The sequence below is a fragment of the Strix aluco genome, chromosome 20 (assembly GCF_031877795.1).
Source record: "Strix aluco isolate bStrAlu1 chromosome 20, bStrAlu1.hap1, whole genome shotgun sequence".
In the NCBI taxonomy this organism is placed as follows: domain Eukaryota; kingdom Metazoa; phylum Chordata; class Aves; order Strigiformes; family Strigidae; genus Strix; species Strix aluco.
In genome coordinates, this window is record NC_133950.1 from 9,515,206 (window position 1) to 9,532,906 (window position 17,701).

Below are 17,701 nucleotides of genomic sequence, written 5' to 3' on the forward strand. Positions count from 1 at the left end.
AGTCCCTGTTCTGGTGTCTGCTCTTAAACATAGCCCAAAAAACGAGAGTTTTGTCCCTGCTCAGCCTCTGCGGATGGAGTGACACACCATCAGCCTCTGCTTCTGCCTGTCTGCTCCAGCATCCCTCAGGAGACTGGGACGGGGCCAGTGAATCTCACAGCGGGGCAACGCCCAGTCCCCCGGCTGCATAACCCCTCCCAGGACCACCAAAGGACCCCAGTCAGAGCACCCCCTCCCTCCCCTGGGAACCAGGACCACTTTAGGAAGTCCCCGGCCTTGCCCCCCTTCCTGCTCCGCACCCCGATCTTCCCCTGTCTGGGCCTTTCTGCAACAACCACCACCAGGAGCCACTCAGCAGCCCAGCACCCCCAAATCCCAGCTGGAAAGTTGCAGCTCCACAGCCCGTTTTGCACCCCGGTCCCCAGGGATGCGCGAGCACCCGTGTGCCCTGCTATCACCTGCCACCACAAAGAACAGCAGAACTGGAGCTGAAAAGGGGTGAGGTTTCACAGCAGATCTCCCCCTCAGAAGGGGAGATGGGGTGGAAGGAGAGGGGTAACAAACCACAAGCTCCACCGTGGATTTTATTAAGCAAGAAGGAATTTCAACAGCAAACCCACATGTACAAAGAGCCCCCGGCCTCGTGGCTCTGCCCTCGCATCCGACAGCTCTGCTCTCCAGCTGCTGGCAGTCTGGAGCCCTGTTTAATTAACCCAGACAGCAATCAGCTCCCAGACGCAGTGCAAGCAGCCGCCGTTTCTGCACTCTCAGGATTCAGCCCCTTATTCCCAATCACGTCATTTTGTTGCCCGAGGAGGGGATGATTCCTCTTGAAAACCCAGTGCAAGCACGTGGATTTCAGCATTTCTGATGGGGAGGGACTACAGGGAGACACAGCAGACTGGGATCAGCTCTCGAACAGCCAATCCAGCAGGGATAGTATTGAAAGGTATTTCCCTGCCTGCTCCTGTGGGCATGCAATCGCACACCGCCTGGTCTCCAAGGCGTGAGGCACGTCCCACATGACCCATCAGGAGACCAGTTAGGCACCAGCACAAGAAGGGATTTCACTGTCGCACATACCAAACCTGCCCTTGGGCTGCTCTGTGAATCACTAGTTTAGCTCCAGTCCAGGGTGGCCCTAAGACTTTAAGCCTCAACCTTTCCAGGGAGGGTGGGAGAAGGGATTTACCTATACAGCCCCAGAGCTGCAGAAGGCTGAGGCAGCAGTTTGCTGCAGTGTGTTGTAAACCAGCTCTGCTCCCTTCCCGTCCCAGCATTTCAGAGCATCAGTACTGAAGCGCTGTTGCTGGGGGGTACCCGAGCAGCCAGACCCAGCTGGCAAAGGCATGGCGGGTCTTGCCATCCCTCCACTGAATCACACACAGCAAAAAGGGTCAAGTTTTGTCATGGCACAGGGAGGTGCCACTTGTCCTCTACCAACAGGAGGGTGCCAGCTCTTGGCAGGAGAAAACTCAGCCCTTGGGTCCGCAGCGGCTGGTAGCAGAGCCACGCTGTGCTCCTGGGCAGGAGATGGAGCGTGGCTGGGGACAGCTGCTGCTGCCAACGGGGATTCCCTGTCCCCTCCCCGGACTTGAGCTCTCACACTCGAACGGCCGGGGGAGGGAAGATGCCGATCTCCTTCCGCAGGGACTCCACTGGCTGCTCCCAGCGCTGCTCGTAGTAGACGTTCAGGATACAGCTGGCGTTGCGCCCGCTCCGAATCGCCCAGGGAACCAGCTCAGTGGCCAGGACCTGCAGCTTTCTGGAACAAACAATACAGGAGGTGACAGTTTTGATTTCCACGTTTTGTTTTTTATTTCCTTCTCCAAGTCCCCATTGCAGGCAGATGCCAAACCCATGTGTCCCATGTACCCCTCCACCCTTCTAGCATCCCTCCTGCTTAACTCACAGGGGAAACTGAGGCACAGAAGAGGACAGTGAGCCAGGAAGGTTACAGTTGGCAGCAAACCCAAGATCAGACCTCAGGTTCTCCACTCCCCAAACGGTGCTGGTCCACCAAAACAGATGTGGTGGGGCAGGGAACGGTCGCCAGTGTGGTGACGGTCCTGCTGGCTCTCAACACGTGCCCAGCCATGGGCAGCCAGGCCTGGGCATTGCTCCTCCTGCCTGGCACAGGAGATTTGGTGCTGGAAGTAGATGAAGCATCAGGTTCTGCTTCAGCAACCAGGCAAAGCCATGCCTCCTGCTGTCACCGCTTCCCTGGGCTGTGGGGACACAGCAGCAGGTTCACATGAGGGATCCCTGACTGACTCCCCCTGCAAACTAGCAGTGTACCCTCTTCATCCCCAGAGGACACCGGAAAGCATCACCCAGGCTGGCACATCCCCAGGGCAGAGACTCCCTCCTCATCGGCCAGTGCTGGTGCCTACCGTGTGCTGAGACGGACAGGGCCGAACGCTGCTCCCAGGACACACATGGGCAGCCCCGTCTGGACGGCTTCGAACCACTTCACCACGACCTCGCCTGGGAGGGAGCAGGGAGGCTGTCAGCAGGCAGGGCACTCGGGTCGAGGGCCAGCCAGGGCCGCGCGGTCCCTCAATGCAGGTGCACAATCTGCCCTTTCCCCGGGATGGCTACGCACCCATCCCCTCCATCCCTGTGGCAGGACTCAGGAATGCTCCCCAGGGCTGGCCGTGGCCTCATCCTGTGCCAGGATGAGCCTCATCATACACCACCCACACGAAAGGGATGGCCCACAGGAGCAGCACCCCACAGTGATGCCCCATGAGCTTGGGAAACACCTCCCAGGCAGGCCGGCTCCCTGCAGAGCAACGCAATTGCTGAAGCCTGATTCCCTGCGCAGCTCTCCCTGACTCTCGGCACAGGACAGACCTTTTACAGATGCTGCCAGGGCTCAGCCAAAGCCTGCGTAGGAGACCTGACATGCTGGTTCCCGCAGGCTCACCAGCAAGGCTCGACTTGCGGCTTGCTCCTGAGTCAGACACAAAATGAGGGCAAAGGACATGGAGACACACAGATAAGGAGCAACCAGGAACCCTTCACTTCTGCCTTCGCTCAGAGCTTGCGAAATATTCCTCCCTCCCTGCCACCCTCCCTGCCAGGCAGCAAACACCCACTCAGCAGGCCCAGCAGCTGCCTGAACCCAGGGCTCGGGCAGAGCATCTCCCAGCAGGGGAAAGGTGACATCCCATGGCCTCTCGGTCACCACAGAGCCAGCGATGCAGGACAGAGATGATGCAAACCGCCCTGCACACCAACCCGGGCTGAGGATCAAGGAGTCTGACCGGTGCAGCCTGTTCCATTCCTGGGAGATGGAGCTGAGCATCATCAGTGGGGTTTGGCAGCTCAGCCCTCTGAGCCCGCTGCTGCTCACCTAGCATGTTGGTTGGCATGCCCAGGAGGGTGTGCATCAGGTCGTGGACTTCCCGGTACCGCTGGATCACATACGCCAGCTCTTCATCATCAACAAACTTGGGTGGCATTCGGGTGTCTGGAGAAACCTTCTGCAAATCCAAAGAGGTCCAATTCAGCCCCTTCCAAACCTCCAGTTTCTGGCCTCATTGTTTAATGCACAGCAATACGTAGTGCCTTTCCTCAGTGCATCTCCCGGCCTCCAATAACAGGGGTCAGTGTCATTTACACAGATGAAAACTAAGGACTGTGCAGCACTGGTGACAAATCCAGCACTGTCCAACACTCAGCATCTCATCCGGTCTCCCCAGCTCCCTCTCATTCCTGGAGGGTCCCCCACAGGTTCCTCCATGGCTCCAATCTCCCTCTAAAGCACATCCATGCTCTCAACACAGGGATCAAGTACAGCCGTTTGCACCCTGTGAAACCCCACACTCACATTGTCCTCCAAGAACCGGACGTACTCTCGGCCCAGCGAGCCGTCCGGCAGCCCCCGCAGCTTGGACATGTCCAGGGTGGAGAGACGGATGCGAGGCCGTTCCCTGAAAGGAGAACACAGGTCAGTGAGTCTCCCAGTGAAACGCACAGCAGGGAGTCCTGGAGAAAGGGAGCCCCTGGAAGCCCTCATCCCCTGCCTCTGCCCCTCCCGGGCATTTTCCTTGCACGGATCCTGACTGCTCACTGCAGGGATAGCATCATCCTTATTTCTGTTGCTGAAGCTGGGACACAAATTGCTTAAAGGATCTACCTGAAGCCTTAGCAACAAAAGAGCTCTCATCTTGTGCTCCTGTAGCAACTCCAGTTGCAAAAACACCGGTGTCCTCTGCACCAAAATGCTGCTGCCATGTGGGCTGCCAGCCAGGCAGTCTCCAGCAACAGCCGGCCCCCGGAGAGCAGAGCTCTTTAGCATCTCTGCAAAGCAGCCAGAGCTTCAAAGGAACCCTAAAAAGGGGAGGGAATTTGTTCTAAACACAGGTTTAATTTTTCTCCTGCTCAGGGTTTCACCGCCAGCCACGTGGCAACCGTGCATGGAAAGGTCTTCTCTCCAGGTTGTTGGCAAACAGGTGCCCCACAGCCCTGGAACTAAACAAAAGCTCTTTTATTTCCATACACAGGATAAATTCCTCCCATGATAAAAGCCCTGGATCCAGCAGCTGCTCAGCCCCTGGAGTGGAGGTGTCAGAGAGATAAGCAGGACTAGCACCAGCTTCACCCTGGCTGCAGGCTCTTCCTTCTGTATTTGGTGTCAAAGGGACCTCAGCAGCTAGAGGATTAAAAAAAAAAAAAAGACTTGTGTGCACAAATCCCTGCAATACCACGGGGCAAGGAGCCAGTGGGGACACCTCTCCCCAGCCCTCGGTGGCTTTGCTGTCCCCTCTCCGTGGGCAGTTCCTCGGCCCCATCCTGGTGCTCTGTGTCCTTTGCCAGATCAGCATCTGGAGCCAGAATCAGGCTGCTCTGCACAAACGTGAGGCAAAAGGCAGCTTCTCCCCAGCCCCTATGTGGTACAACCCAAACAATACACAAGCGGCAGGCGTGACACATAAGAAGGAGCAGGGAGAAAGCAAGCAAATAAGCAGTAAGATCTTGGTTAATAAGAGATTCATAAAGTCCCTCCCGACATACGCTCGACAAGTCCCTGCAGACATGGAAGCAAAAGCGATCAAGCCTTAACAAGGAAGACAAGAGAAGTGGCCTCATTTCACAGCTTAGGGAGATGCTGCGGGCACTGAAAAAGAAAATACGGAGGTGCCTAAGGAGGAGGCAGACCAGTGGAGACGAAGTCTCCAATGCAAGAGACACAGCAGCAGGCACAGGGGAGAAATTCATGGACGTGGTGGGTTTTCACCCATTGCTGAGCAGTGATGAAAACCCACCACGTCCATGGATTTCTCCCCTGTGCCTGCTGCTGCGTCTCCTTGCGTTGGCACCTGCCAGTTCCAGCAGTGAAGCAGAACAGACAGACAGCAACATTTGAAATAGGGCTGGGCCCAGCGCCTGCTCTGCTCTTGCCCTTAGACTTGCCACAGAACTCTCGTGATCATTAAAAATAGAGTAAAATAAACAACCTGGAGGGTTAGAGCTAACAAAACGCCTGTGCCATTTTCAAGCCAGGGAGTGCAGGGCTCTCCCTTCACAGGGCCCAAGAAATGTGCTTGGACTCGTGTCTCCCTCCCACCACCAACCACGCGGCGAGGGAGGGGGGGATGCGGAGGGACGCACTGGAGGATGCGGTAACCTTCAGGGTGGTGTTTCATCTTGTCTCGCAGGTTGGGCAGGGCCAGGCAGCCTGTGGTCTCCCCGAGGACTGCCACCATGTCTGAAAGAGAGACCAGAGAGTGACCCAAGAGTGGTTTTTGCAACATCCAGCTGTCCTCAGTTGGCAGGTGAGGAAATGGGGCAACGAACCCCTCGGCCAGGAGCAGGCAGGAAGCCTGTGGCAAAGCAAGGAGCCCCACAAACCACGGATCTTCAGCTTCGGGGCTGCTCTGCCCCGGTGACACCCACAGAGAAGGACGTAGGAGCAGGCGTGAGGCCTGGGGGTCCAAGGAGGAATGAGATGGGGTGGGTGGCATCACAGGGGGCCAGGAGGAGATCACTGGGGTGTGTTTGGGGTTCCTCACCCACTTTTCCACAGCCTTCTGCCCTGGGCCAGGGCTCAGCCCTGCACTTGCCCCATTACTAAATGTCTCACCCAATGGGAGGAGAATTAAAAGTCCCATGAGAAACTCCCGGGAGACACGGGGCAGGATTTGCTGGACGTTAATAAGGCCGCTGGGTGGAAGGAGCCCCCCCCAGCTCAGCTTACCGTGTCTGTAGGGGTCACAGAGAGCCATAAAGGCCGAGCCGGCAGCCAGCAGCGCTTTCTGCAGCGGGCTGGTGGGGATGTGCCCGGGGTACAGCTGGTAGCACCCTTCCTCCTCCTCCTCCTCCTCCTCCCCGCTGCGGCCATCCCGGGCCGGCGGCTCGGCGCGGCTCAGACAGGCTCTGCCTGCGGGGAGCAGGGGGTGAGGAACCGGCCCGGAGAGACCCCAGCGCCCGCGGGCACCGGAGCGGGGCGGCCACCGCCCGGTCGGTCCCGGGGCTGCCGCGGAGGACGGGGACGGGGGAAGGCACTTGCCTGGGGAACCGAGGCCCGCCCGCAGCAGCGGGACCGCCGCCCGCCGCAGCAGCAGCATCTCCCCCCCCTCCCCGCCGCCCCGCGCTGCCGCCTGCCCCGGAAGCGCCCGGCGGAGCGGGCGGAGCGGGGCGGGCGGAGCGGGGCGGGCAGCGCGACATGGCGGCGGTACCGGGCGGGCTCTTCGCCGTCTACAAGCCGGCGGGGGTGGCGTGGAGCTGCGTCCGTGAGGCGGTGGAGTTGCGGCTGCTGCGCGGTGGGGACCGGCGGTGGGGACACCCCCGCTCCCCCGGGGGGCTGCCGGCCGCCCCTGACCGTCTCCCCGCTTCTCTTGCAGAGCTGAATGCGGCGCCGGGGCGCGCCCCGCGGCAGCACGTCCGGTTCCTACCGGCCCCGGGGGGGGCGGTGGGACTGGTGGCCACCAGGGTGCCGGTGCTGGCCGACCACCCCCTCGGTAAGACCCGCCGCGGGGCCTCGACCTGGGAGGGGGTGGCGCGGTGGGAGCCCCGGGACGGTGGGAGCCCCCGGGGTGGCGGAGGCTGCTACCGGCCCCGACACTGTCTCCGTTGCAGTCCGAGGCCCGCGGTTCAGGAAGCTGAAGATCGGAGCGGGTCACCGGCTGGACGTGAAGTCCTCGGGAGTCTTCGGTGGGTCTCGTCCCAGAACGGTGCCGCGTCCCGCCGGTGATGGGTTTCCACGTGGGGAAGGAGCGGTGAACACTCAGCCGTGACCCAGCAGCAGCCCCCGGGTCTCACAACCCAGCTGGGAGTATAAATGTTAAAACGCAGAGGAAATGATGCGACAAGACACTGGCAAGGCCGGGAGATGGGAGCGATCCTGTACCCCGGCACTGTGAGGCACCAGGCTCCTGCTGGTGACACCATCAGCAATCGGCCACATAACCCCCCATCTCCACCCCACCACTTGATTTGGCTTCCCTGTGGCCAGCATTGCTAAGCATCTGCCCTGAAGTACCCAGGTGGAAAGTTCTGGGGAAATCCAAGAGCCCTAGTTACAGCCTTATCATACTTTTAATGACAGGCAGTAATTTGGGGGTCTAATTGCACAGACATGACCTCGCACAGACATCGCCCTTCCAGGGGGAGGAAAGGGCAACGTGAGCGTGCAACGCTGTGTGAATTCACATCAGTAACTTTCCGTGCGGCTGAATAACGGGTTCCCCATCTTCTGTGTTTCAGTACTTGGCATAGGCGATGGGAACAAGCTACTCACTGATCTGTACAACTGCCACCTCACCAAGGTAGGTCTTGGCTCTGAACGGCCTCGCAATATCCGAGCACAACCTCACACTTATTCCCTGCCGCAGTGACCCAGACTGGCCCTGTGACGGTGGTTCTGCTTTTGAGTCTCAAACCCACCAACGCTTTTGAGAGCTTTCCAGGGTCTGGAATTTCATCGATCACATGAGCATCCACACGTGGCTGTATGAGCAGAGGACGCTGTTGTCTTTTTGTGCAACTTTGTCATAGCCTGCACTGCCTGGCAGCTGCATGGCAGAATATTGCTACTCTATTGCTTGGAGTATTTCTTTGATAAATTGCACTCTTTGCCCTTCTTCAAGGTTTACACTGTTGGTGGGCTGTTTGGTAAAGCCACTGATGACTTCTCAGACACGGGGAAGCTAGTAGAGAAGACAACATTTGGTAAGAAACTGAATTAATGTATTTTTAAAAATAAAACCCCAAACCAGAATACCAAACAACATGCTAACTGTAAAGCATTTAACCAGGTAAATTGCACAATGATAAAGGTACATCTTAAGTGCTTTCTGGTCGTTATTTTTACACGCAGCCCATGTGCAATCCTGATGTCATAGTCCACCTGCTCTAAATACAACCACGATATAGACAAAGCCAGTATGAGTCCTGATCACAGCTACTGGATTGGGTGGGTCGCAGATCTCTCTGTAAATCATATTTAAGAGAAAGTGGTTAGAAACTTTAACTGAATGAAACTCTTCAAACACCCAGTAAGAGAAACTGGAGCCAACATCTCGAAATCAATTAAGCAAGATAATTCTTCCCTTTGTAGCCGGCGCTGTGCTGCTCAGTGCGTTACCAGAGTACAGCCAGGAGAAGTGACTCTGCTAAAGCCACCTCAGCGGTTCTCATCAGCCCATTTTGATGTGACTGCCTGCCAAAGGGACAGTAATACCCTGATGGCACATTTCAGACTGCTGTCTCTTTCCAGTTTCTGGGTGGATAATTGAGACTTTGTTTCTGCCTTAATGTTTGCAGATCATATCACAAGGGAGAAGCTGGAACGGATTCTCGCTGTCATTCAAGGAACAAATCATAAGGCCCTGCTGATGTACGTATCCAATGGGGAAATGCAGCTGACCTGATCCAACTGCCATTTGCTGATTTGGGATGATTTTGTTAGCCATAATCAAAGTCTTTAAAGGTTGTAGTGCTAGACAGGAACAGAGAGAAGTTACTCAGAGTGCTCTGTGCTCTGGTGAGAGGTTGCAGTTAAGCGTCCTTGTATCCTGAAATCTCCAGCTATTTTAGGACCTATTAGCTACACTAGGACCTACAAAAATATCTTGTAGACATGACCAAGTACCTCCATCCCAAGCCGTGCTACACTACTGACAGTACACGTACAGCATTAAAATATATGCAAAGACTCAACACATAGGCAGTTTTAAGAATAAAAATTGCAGCTCTGCTTTACTGGGGGTGGAGATATTTTGAATCCCATTGAAGAGAGGTACTAAGTGTCTGCTCCCTTTTTTCTTTTTCCAGGCATTCTAACATTGATATGAAAACACAAGAGGCGTATGAGCTGGCTGTCAAAGGGTTGATCCGCCCCATGGGAAAAAGCCCTCCAATCATCACAGCAATCCGATGCCGCCAGTTCACACTTCCAGAATTCCAGCTAGGTAGGACTGGTACAGAATGTACTGGGGAAGTCTGAGTATGTATTACAGCAAGTCAGTCAGTAAATTGCAGTTTCTTACTTGTGATTTAATGCAAAATGAATTGCTAGAACTTTGTATCAACACATAACTGGTAATCTCCACAGAGAATTTAATGTTTTGTAGTTTCCAGAGTCACAAAAGCACCTCCTTGTTAGATGAACTCTTTAGTGCAGTTGAAAGATTTTTTTGGTAGGGCAAGACCTGGAACCTCACAATACCGAAGCTGCTTTATAAATCAAGCCAGCTGTGCACCTAGCTCACAGGTTATTCCTTGCTGGTTCCAGATCTTAGACTGAAGCAAGAAAATTTGCATGGTGAATACACAGGAGGCAAAATTCTTCCTTATCCTGGTGTTTCAGCGTAATGCAGTTCAGTGTTCTGGGTTTTTTTTTAAAGTGTGGATTGCTTTCCTGCAGCCAGTCTCCTCACAAATTATTTGTTTTACTAAAAAGGTACCTTTTCTTACCCGCTTTGAAATACCTTAATTTCTACATTACTCTCCTGTATCTATCCTGTATCATTTTGGGAGGGGCTAAGACACCCTGCAGTATTCTGAAAAATCATAATCCAGCCATGCTGTATCTGAAATAGTCTCTTTTACCAAGCCAGTTCTTTCAGGTAACTGTGAGCGATGTCTGGATTTACAGACAAGGTCTGAGTTTGTTTGCTGCTTCTGAAGGAACCTCTCTGTCCTCCTAGAAATCCAGTGCTTGCATGAGACTCAGCAGTACCTCCGAAAAATAGTTCATGAGATTGGTCTGGAGCTGAAATCATCTGCCGTGTGCACGCAAGTGCGAAGAATACGGGACGGTGTTTTCACACTGGATGATGCTCTCCTGAGAACCCAGTGGGACCTGCAGAGTATACAGAATGCAATTTGGGACTGTCAGCTTAAAGTGAAAACAGAGATAGAGAAAACACTAGGCCATCAGGATAAAAGTCATCTTCATAAGATGGATGCGGAGATGGCCCAGGCTGCAGACAGCTGAGTGTGTGCTACGGGGGGAACGTGCCCAAGCAATCTCTGTAGCACAATAACGCAGCTACATGCTGACAACATGATGGACAGCAGAAGGAAAGAGGTTAATTGCGGTTCACTTCTACCCTTTCCTTGAGATGGCTGTAATCAGAGAAGCATTTTTTTCAGTGACAGGCTGTATAATTTTTTTTTAAAGCATCGCAAACAGCTCATTAACAGGAGTTAGCTGTGCCAAAATTCCTGTTGACTTTGGGAACATTAGGTTGCTAAGGGATATAAAAGCCCATCCCCAAATTGTTTAGCAGCAGGAAATAGACAGCATCTTAGAGAGCTGTATTCCCTTGATTGCACAGATTTGTTTGTTCCTTGCAACTGGCAGCATAACTTATCTACTATATGGATTTTATTGTCCCCCTGTTGTCTTGGAGTGTTTTCATTCCATTAGCCCTGCTTTCAGACACGTAAGAGCTCAAAGTCAGACTAAAAGAGGGACGTGCAGGAGGAAACACAGCTTGCCCAAAGCAATGCAAGGAAATGGTTATATCCAGAGTAGGCGTGTGTGATGAGGAAAGTGGCTTGTAATAGCTGCTTGATGTGTAAGATACACAAGAAATAAAACTGAAAGTGACCTAAAGGGGAAGAGGCAGATTCTTGGCTCAGTACGCATCCATGAGTACACTGACTCATTGAAAAAAGAGCATGCTGCTTTTTTTCTTTTTTTTTTTTTTTCTTCCTGATCAGCCAAGGGTGTTCAGGGGTCTGTGCTATCCTGCTCTGCAGCAGCTCCATGCAGACAGCATGTACTGCCCTTCAGTGAAACTCTGTAAGCTCTGTCATACCATTTGTTCTCTGTTAGCTCGCTACAGCTGGGTCTGACTTTGCAGAAATACACTTTCTAAATTTAAATTAAAAATCTGAAGTTAACACCATTATTGTACTCAGTATTTTTGCAGCTATACACTTAGCTAGCAAGTTTGGAGATTTATTTATAGAAAGCAGATTTGTTCTGTTCCTCTTCTGGATTTGGCCAAAGGCCAGCATATCATCCTCCAGACAATAGCCATTAAGGTGTAAGAAGTAACTCTGGGAGGAGCAGTAAGAGGGGCCGTGATGAAGTACCTAAAGAGTGCGGTCCTGTCCTGAAGCACCCCAGGAGTCGTTAACTTAGACTCTGGAATCTTTCAGTTGTTCTGGGTTTCCCTGCTCTGCATAAAGCAGCAGCAGCAGCGCGGAGCTGCCACCATGTGGCACGTCACCGTGCCAGCCGCAGGGACTCCCCAAGGGCAGTTGCTCTTATCTCAGCTGGTTGGTTCTGTGGGTTTTCATCCTCCGCGGACAAGGGAGTGGGGTCAGGGCACCTCCCACAGACAACTGTCTTGTGCCAACTGAAGTGCAGACCCATCGCTGCAGGAGCGTGAGCTCTGCAGCCAGCCACAACGCTCCCACAGCTGCAAGTTTTAATCCTCCCGCTCCTACAAGGAGGGGAAGAAAACATGGACTTCTCAGTCCTTAAATAACCTTCAGTAACTTTGGTAACAGAGTATACTTCATCCTCCCCGGCTTACACCTTACACAAACTGAAGGAATTTCTGTACATCCCATTGCAAAAACCATTTCCAGTTGCACGTGCTGTTGCCAGACTAACATTTTGGCTGGAACACTCCAGGCTCAACTAGTTCTTGCACACAGGAAATACCAGCCAAAACAGCAACATGGATTTTGAGAACAAAGTTAGCATTTCCCAGTTCTAGCCACCTTGTGACTTTTTTCCTCCCCTAAAAACTAATCCAAAACTCGGGAGCTTTCCACGCTTGGCATGAGGGGTTTATGGTGGGAAGGATACACCTGTAACCATACCCCTGAGAGTCCATTCTTACATGGCCACAGTAAAATCCCTCCCGAGAAGCACAGCTGCACATCAGCAGAGACTCACTGGAATGAATCACAGAATACACAGGCTTTGTCTGTGCCCCTGCTCTAGACCCCTCCCCACAGCTTTTGTGGCAAAACAAGATACTTATTAGTGATGCTTCCGTGCCAGGTCCAGAACCAAGAGCACAGAAACAATTATCTGTTCTCAGCAGCAGCCTTGTGACTGTTTTCTGGTTTCTAAGCACTATGAAGACAGATTCGATTCAAATTTGGAAATAACGAACAGACTGCAGCATGGGCTTGACTGGAGACCAGGGCAAACGTACTGGCGAGAAGGTCTTAGAAGTAAAAATGGGCAGAAGGACATCAAGCTTGAGTGAAAAAGGGACAATGGGTCTGCAGTCAGCTGAGCACTTTATCACTTAGAACTGCCCAAAGCAGCCAAATTTAGTCTGTGCAGTCACCCTCCATCCTAACACCCGACATTGAAATGCTCATGCACTCAATTTTGTGTTTAGGACACCACTCACTTTCACAGTGACTCTGCATTTAGAAGAGTAAGGGTAATTCTGCACCTACCCATCCCTGGGTAGCGCTGCCACACGGTCTCCATTAAGAGCCCTCAGAAAACATTTGAATAATAGATGTTAGAGTTGTCTCAGAATATAGTTTAAGAATTCGTTCCCAGGTTCATGTGATGTTTTATAGGATCTTCAAGTGAATTACTGAGAAATGTGATAGCTGCTTTATTCAGACCAGACAGTTCAACACAACTTCACATTTTGCCATTTACTACAGAAATGATACAAAACCTCTAGATACCAGAGCAGTTAAGTACAAAAATGCAGAACACCCAGACTTACCCGGATTTGATCATAAAACAAAACAAAACCCCCAAACTACAACAACTTCAGCCTTCTTCCCTCCCTACTCCTGAGGGTTTTTTCTTTTCTTTCAAAGCAGCTATTACATTGCACATTTGTACGCCCTCCCTCCTCTATCTATTCAGTATCCAAATAGCCCCGGATGTGGTAGAGAAGCAAAGGCTCCATGAAAAGAGTCTTAACACCAACCTGAATTACAACCTTTCCGATAAAAAAATAAAAATACTGTTGATCAGATAGTAGATGAAATTATCCAAAGTCCTACATCCCTTTTCCACAAGCAAGAAACAGTTGACAGATTCAACAACTTTCAAGTTCCAAAGCTTCTCAGAAATAAGGCTGCTAACCCACACTCTGTTGCAATTCTACAAACATACTTGAGGCCGCATTATGTCAGTTCTAAACTGATATGACACCAAAACACAGTGGCCCAGTAACAGCCATTTTTGCAGAACGTGGCAGTCTTCAGGTTCAATATTAGTCGCTAAGCTCCAGATCGTATTCAGGGTAGAGCTGCTTTGTAGTAACCCCTCGGATAACAGCTAGAAAAGAAATACCATTGCTTTCATGAAACAAAGATCATATCAGTCAGAAAAGTTGTGTTTTCCTCCCAGTAGCCCCTAACTATCCCATAAAATCTCCCATAGCTAAGAAACCAATCTCAGGTTTTGCAGCTATGCTCTCTGCTTGTCTCAACACTTTATTTTTTTAAGCATATGAAGAACCAAACTGACAAAAATTAGTAAGACTTACCAAATTTTGGTAATCCATAACACAGACTAAAATACCAGTAATGACAATTATTTCATGTTCAGTTCTAAAAGCATCCCAAGAAAGTAACGACTGAAGCGTTTGTGCTTGCACAAGTGATTGGGTAATATAAGCCTAGAATTGAAGAATCTTTAAAACAAGCTCTGCCTTCATGGCATAGCGGCTTCTCTCTCTCCATCTATATGAAAATGTTGACTAAGAAGTTCTTCAACAGCTTTCCCCTTCCTTACCCAGCTTGCCCAGCAGCATCTGTCCAGCATCTTTAATATCATTATACTCATGGAGCAGAGAGATGTGCTTCTCCAATTCCTCCAGGCTGTAGCCTCTGGAACAATAAAACCAGAAAGGTCAGAGATGACACAGAGGGATTGCTGCTGCTGCAGAGCGAGTGCTGCCACTACTGACCAAGCACGGCAAGGATATCTGAGGTACCCAAGCCTGGCACATCAAAAGCAGAATCTAAGGCAGCAGGTACAGTTGCTGCAAGTCATAAACATGAAAGCTACAAATGAGCAGATCCTCATTCTGAGGTTTTTTGCCACATCAATACTTCTAAAAAAACCCCAATTCACCTGAATTCTCAGAATCAAGTAGAAGCAGGAATAGGCTGTAGTGAATTCAATTTATATGTATCTCTAACCTGTAGCTAGGGAAAAAAAAAAAAATCAGTCTGTTTATCCTAGAGGCTAAAACAAAAAAGCTTTTGGAACAGCCTTTGTTGTTCTGCCATTTCCATTCTATGCACTAGACATTACCTTAAAAAATATGACTCCTTCGCAATGAATAACCACAGAGATTCCCTGTCTTTTAAAAATCAAGCAGCAATTTTATCTCAAAACAGTTGCAAATAAGCAGCTGCCACAGCATGTCATAAGAAACCACAATAAAACAGTTGCACTACCCTGTGTCATGCCAAAGTGTTCTACAGGCCACCTGCTTGCCTGGAAAACGCCTCTGCTTCTTGAACACAAAGGTTTAACCCACTCACCTCAGACACAAAACAAGTGAACACTTGATCAAGATGGAATAAAAAAGGAAACAGTTTTATCTGGGACTAAATTTGGCAGGTCATACATGTAATGATCTCAATTTTAATTCTCACATGAACAAGCTCTTCTGGTAGCATGATGTGTTGTGGTATGACGGTTAAAAGCCTCTTATGCAAGCTCCCAGTAAAACTTGTTTTGCTTTACCAAATAAACCAGAAAGAATTCCCTCCTGTAACAGGTCCCATAACTCAAAACAACACTGTAATCAACCTCGTATAACTCCACAATAAAACAGCATCGTAAGAGGTCAGCTTTTAGCTCTAATTCCTGGACCACATTTTGTTTTAAAAACAAAAGTAATTGATGCATGACAGCAAACACTGAGCTTGCCAATGACATACTCTGACAATAATTGTGCAATTTCCTGGTCTAGAGCAAGGTCTTTCTGTTTCAGCTCTTCGATTTCATACTTCAGGGCTTCTGAATTGGCTCCATTAGGTTGGCAGGACCTTGGAGATGGGACCTGTGGAGCACAGAAGACATTTAACACTAACTCAGCCCTGGATAAGATGCTACAGTGCTGGAGGGCACTGATCAGAAAATACTTTGTGGTTAGGAGAAGGAGAAAAAAGAAAAAAAGTATTTCCTGGGCAGGGAGGTGGGGGAAGCTCTGATCAGTTTATGTAACGTTAGCCTGCTCCATATCATGTCCTACAGGACTTTATAGATTTACAGCATAAAGTGAAAATAAAAAAGAAAAATCACAATCTGGCCTTTAAGAGAAGCACCCAGGACAACGCAGCGCCAAACGGCGGGGCCGGCAGCTACTCAGGCAACGAGCAACTTCATCCTCCAGGAAAAATTCTCCCTGCTGAGCCCGGCCGAGCTCCCGTAAGGGTGCGGGCAGCGGCCGGGGGGCACCACCCGCCGCCGGTCCCCTCCGCCGCAGAGGCCGCTCCCGGGGGCAGCCACCGAGCAGGGCCCACCTCCCCCCCAGCCCGGGCGGGGACTCACCGGTGACTTGAAGCCGGCAGTGCCGCTGCGCCGGCCGCCACCGGAGGTCCTGGCAAAGCAGAGGGGCGCCACGTCAGAGACCGGACACCCCCGCGGCGGGGCCGGGGTGGGGGCACGGCCCGCGGGAAGGGGAAGGGGTAGCGGGGAACCGGCTCCTACCTCCTGGACAGAGCCCGCGGCGGTGGAAGCGGCTGGCGGGGCGGGCTGCGGCCCGCACTCGGCGGGACCCCCTCAGCCAGGGCTGCCGCCTCCCGCCGGGCCGACGCGGCCTGTGCCGCGGGGCACGCCGGGAAGTGTAGTCGGGCCGCCACCGCCGCGGGGCATGCCGGGAGCTGTAGTCGAGCCGCCACCGCCGCGGGGCATGCCGGGAGCTGTAGTCAGGCCGCCGCGAGGCACGCTGGGAGTTGTGGTTTTACCCGGACAGGGCCCTGTCGCTGTTCCTGCCCCCGACGCGGGGGATAGCGCTTGAGAACAAACTTCCCCGTGTGAAGCTGCCGGTGATATTTAGGTGGGGCAGGATATAACCATCCTAGTTACCGCAGCCAAGGTGATTACACTCAGTGCCTTCAAAAAATGCCTCAGAGCCACCTCACCTCCGGGGCTGCAGCCAGGGTCTCAGGGAGAGCTCTGGGGGCCTGTGGGGTCACTCACACAATTATTATTTTTGTAGGGGAGAAGCTGCCACTGCCCGAGCCACTGGCTGCCCCGCCTGTCCTGCCCGGCCGGAGGAAGCGCTTGCTGATGGTCCAGCGCAGCTCCCGTGTGCGTGGCCGTGCCCCCGCAGACCCCGGCCCCGCTGCCACAACCTTGCCACGCTTCTCGGACTGGCGCCTCCTGCCCGCAGCTCTCCTGGCCTGGCTGGCAAAGGTAAACGTGTCCCTGTGCAGCGCCAGGCGCTGGCAGGAGCCATATCTGATTTCCTGGGCTGGCCGCATGAGCCAAGCTCTGCTGTTGCCACACTTGGAATGTCAAAGGACTTGGGAATGGGATTCCACACCGGCAAAAACCAACCGCCTGCACTAACCGTGACTTCAAAGGCAGAGCTCAGACATCAAAGCGACGCACACAAAATGGAAAGCTATGTGGATTTGTAGGATGTGCCCTACAAAGGGTGAGGGAAGCCCGCCCAGCTCCCCAGCATGTACTCTGGGCAACTGAGTCAATACAGGAGCATGGAGTGGGGCACGCGGTCACACAGGAGGAGTGGGGCAGGGCGTTGCAGGGTGTCACATCAGAAGAGCAGGGTGTTGCAGGGTGTCACACTGGAGGAACAGCACAGGGTGTCATACAAGCAGAGCGGGGCAGGGTGTTGCAGGGTGTCACACCGGAGGAGCAGCTCAGCGTGTCACACAGGTGGAGCGGGGTGTTGCAGGGTGTCACATCAGAAGAGCAGGGTGTTGCAGGGTGTCACGCTGGAGGAGCAGCTCAAGGTGTCACACAGGCGGAGCAGGGTGTCGCACGGTGTCACATCAGAAGAGCAGGGTGTTGCAGGGTGTCACACTAGAGGAACAGCTCAAGGTGTCACACAAGCGGAGCAGGGTGTTGCAGGGTGTCACATCAGAAGAGCCGGGTGTTGCAGGGTGTCACACTAGAGGAACAGCTCAGGGTGTCACACAGGTGGAGCGGGGTGTTGCAGGGTGTCACATCAGAAGAGCCGGGTGTTGCAGGGTGTCACACCAGAGGAACAGCTCAGGGTGTCACACAGGCGGAGCGGGGTGTCGCGGGGTGTCGCGG

At 52.6% G+C, this 17,701-nt stretch overlaps 2 protein-coding genes across 3 annotated transcripts; one reads left to right on the forward strand and one right to left on the reverse strand.

The window, feature by feature from the left end:
- Positions 1-564: 564 nt before the first annotated feature.
- COQ4 (coenzyme Q4) lies at positions 565-6,696 on the reverse strand. 2 transcript variants are annotated; one of them, XM_074846011.1, is made up of 7 exons: positions 6,514-6,586; positions 6,206-6,384; positions 5,620-5,716; positions 3,836-3,938; positions 3,359-3,488; positions 2,394-2,487; positions 565-1,765 (listed from the first exon to the last, which is right to left on the reverse strand). In XM_074846011.1, exons 1-7 carry the CDS (start codon positions 6,573-6,575, stop codon positions 1,603-1,605), a joined length of 828 nt encoding a protein of 275 aa, XP_074702112.1. In that variant the 5' UTR covers positions 6,576-6,586; the 3' UTR covers positions 565-1,602. The 2 variants fall into 2 exon arrangements, with proteins under 2 accessions (XP_074702112.1, XP_074702111.1); XM_074846010.1 differs by having other exon boundaries at positions 6,206-6,696.
- On the forward strand, positions 6,663-11,366 carry TRUB2 (TruB pseudouridine synthase family member 2). Its single transcript, XM_074846013.1, has 8 exons — positions 6,663-6,770; positions 6,852-6,968; positions 7,087-7,161; positions 7,714-7,775; positions 8,097-8,178; positions 8,773-8,845; positions 9,283-9,419; positions 10,158-11,366. The coding sequence occupies exons 1-8, from the start codon at positions 6,674-6,676 to the stop codon at positions 10,445-10,447; spliced, it is 933 nt and encodes a 310-aa protein (XP_074702114.1). The 5' UTR covers positions 6,663-6,673; the 3' UTR covers positions 10,448-11,366.
- The last annotated feature ends 6,335 nt before the right edge of the window (positions 11,367-17,701 follow it).

What these genes read in the sequence shown, in the direction of transcription:
- COQ4 (XM_074846010.1), bottom strand. Translation starts at nt 6,575, where the DNA reads ATGCTGCTGCTGCGGCGGGCGGCGGTCCCGCTGCTGCGGGCGGGCCTC. An exon ending in TCCGGTTCTTGGAGGACAAT is followed by an intron (nt 3,489 to 3,835) that starts GTGAGTGTGGGG and finishes TTGGATTTGCAG; the next exon opens with AAGGTTTCTCCAGACACCCG. An exon ending in CCTGTCCGTCTCAGCACACG is followed by an intron (nt 1,766 to 2,393) that starts GTAGGCACCAGC and finishes TGTTTGTTCCAG; the next exon opens with AAAGCTGCAGGTCCTGGCCA.
- TRUB2 (XM_074846013.1), top strand. Translation starts at nt 6,674, where the DNA reads ATGGCGGCGGTACCGGGCGGGCTCTTCGCCGTCTACAAGCCGGCGGGG. An exon ending in GAAGTCCTCGGGAGTCTTCG is followed by an intron (nt 7,162 to 7,713) that starts GTGGGTCTCGTC and finishes TCTGTGTTTCAG; the next exon opens with TACTTGGCATAGGCGATGGG. An exon ending in ACAACTGCCACCTCACCAAG is followed by an intron (nt 7,776 to 8,096) that starts GTAGGTCTTGGC and finishes CCCTTCTTCAAG; the next exon opens with GTTTACACTGTTGGTGGGCT.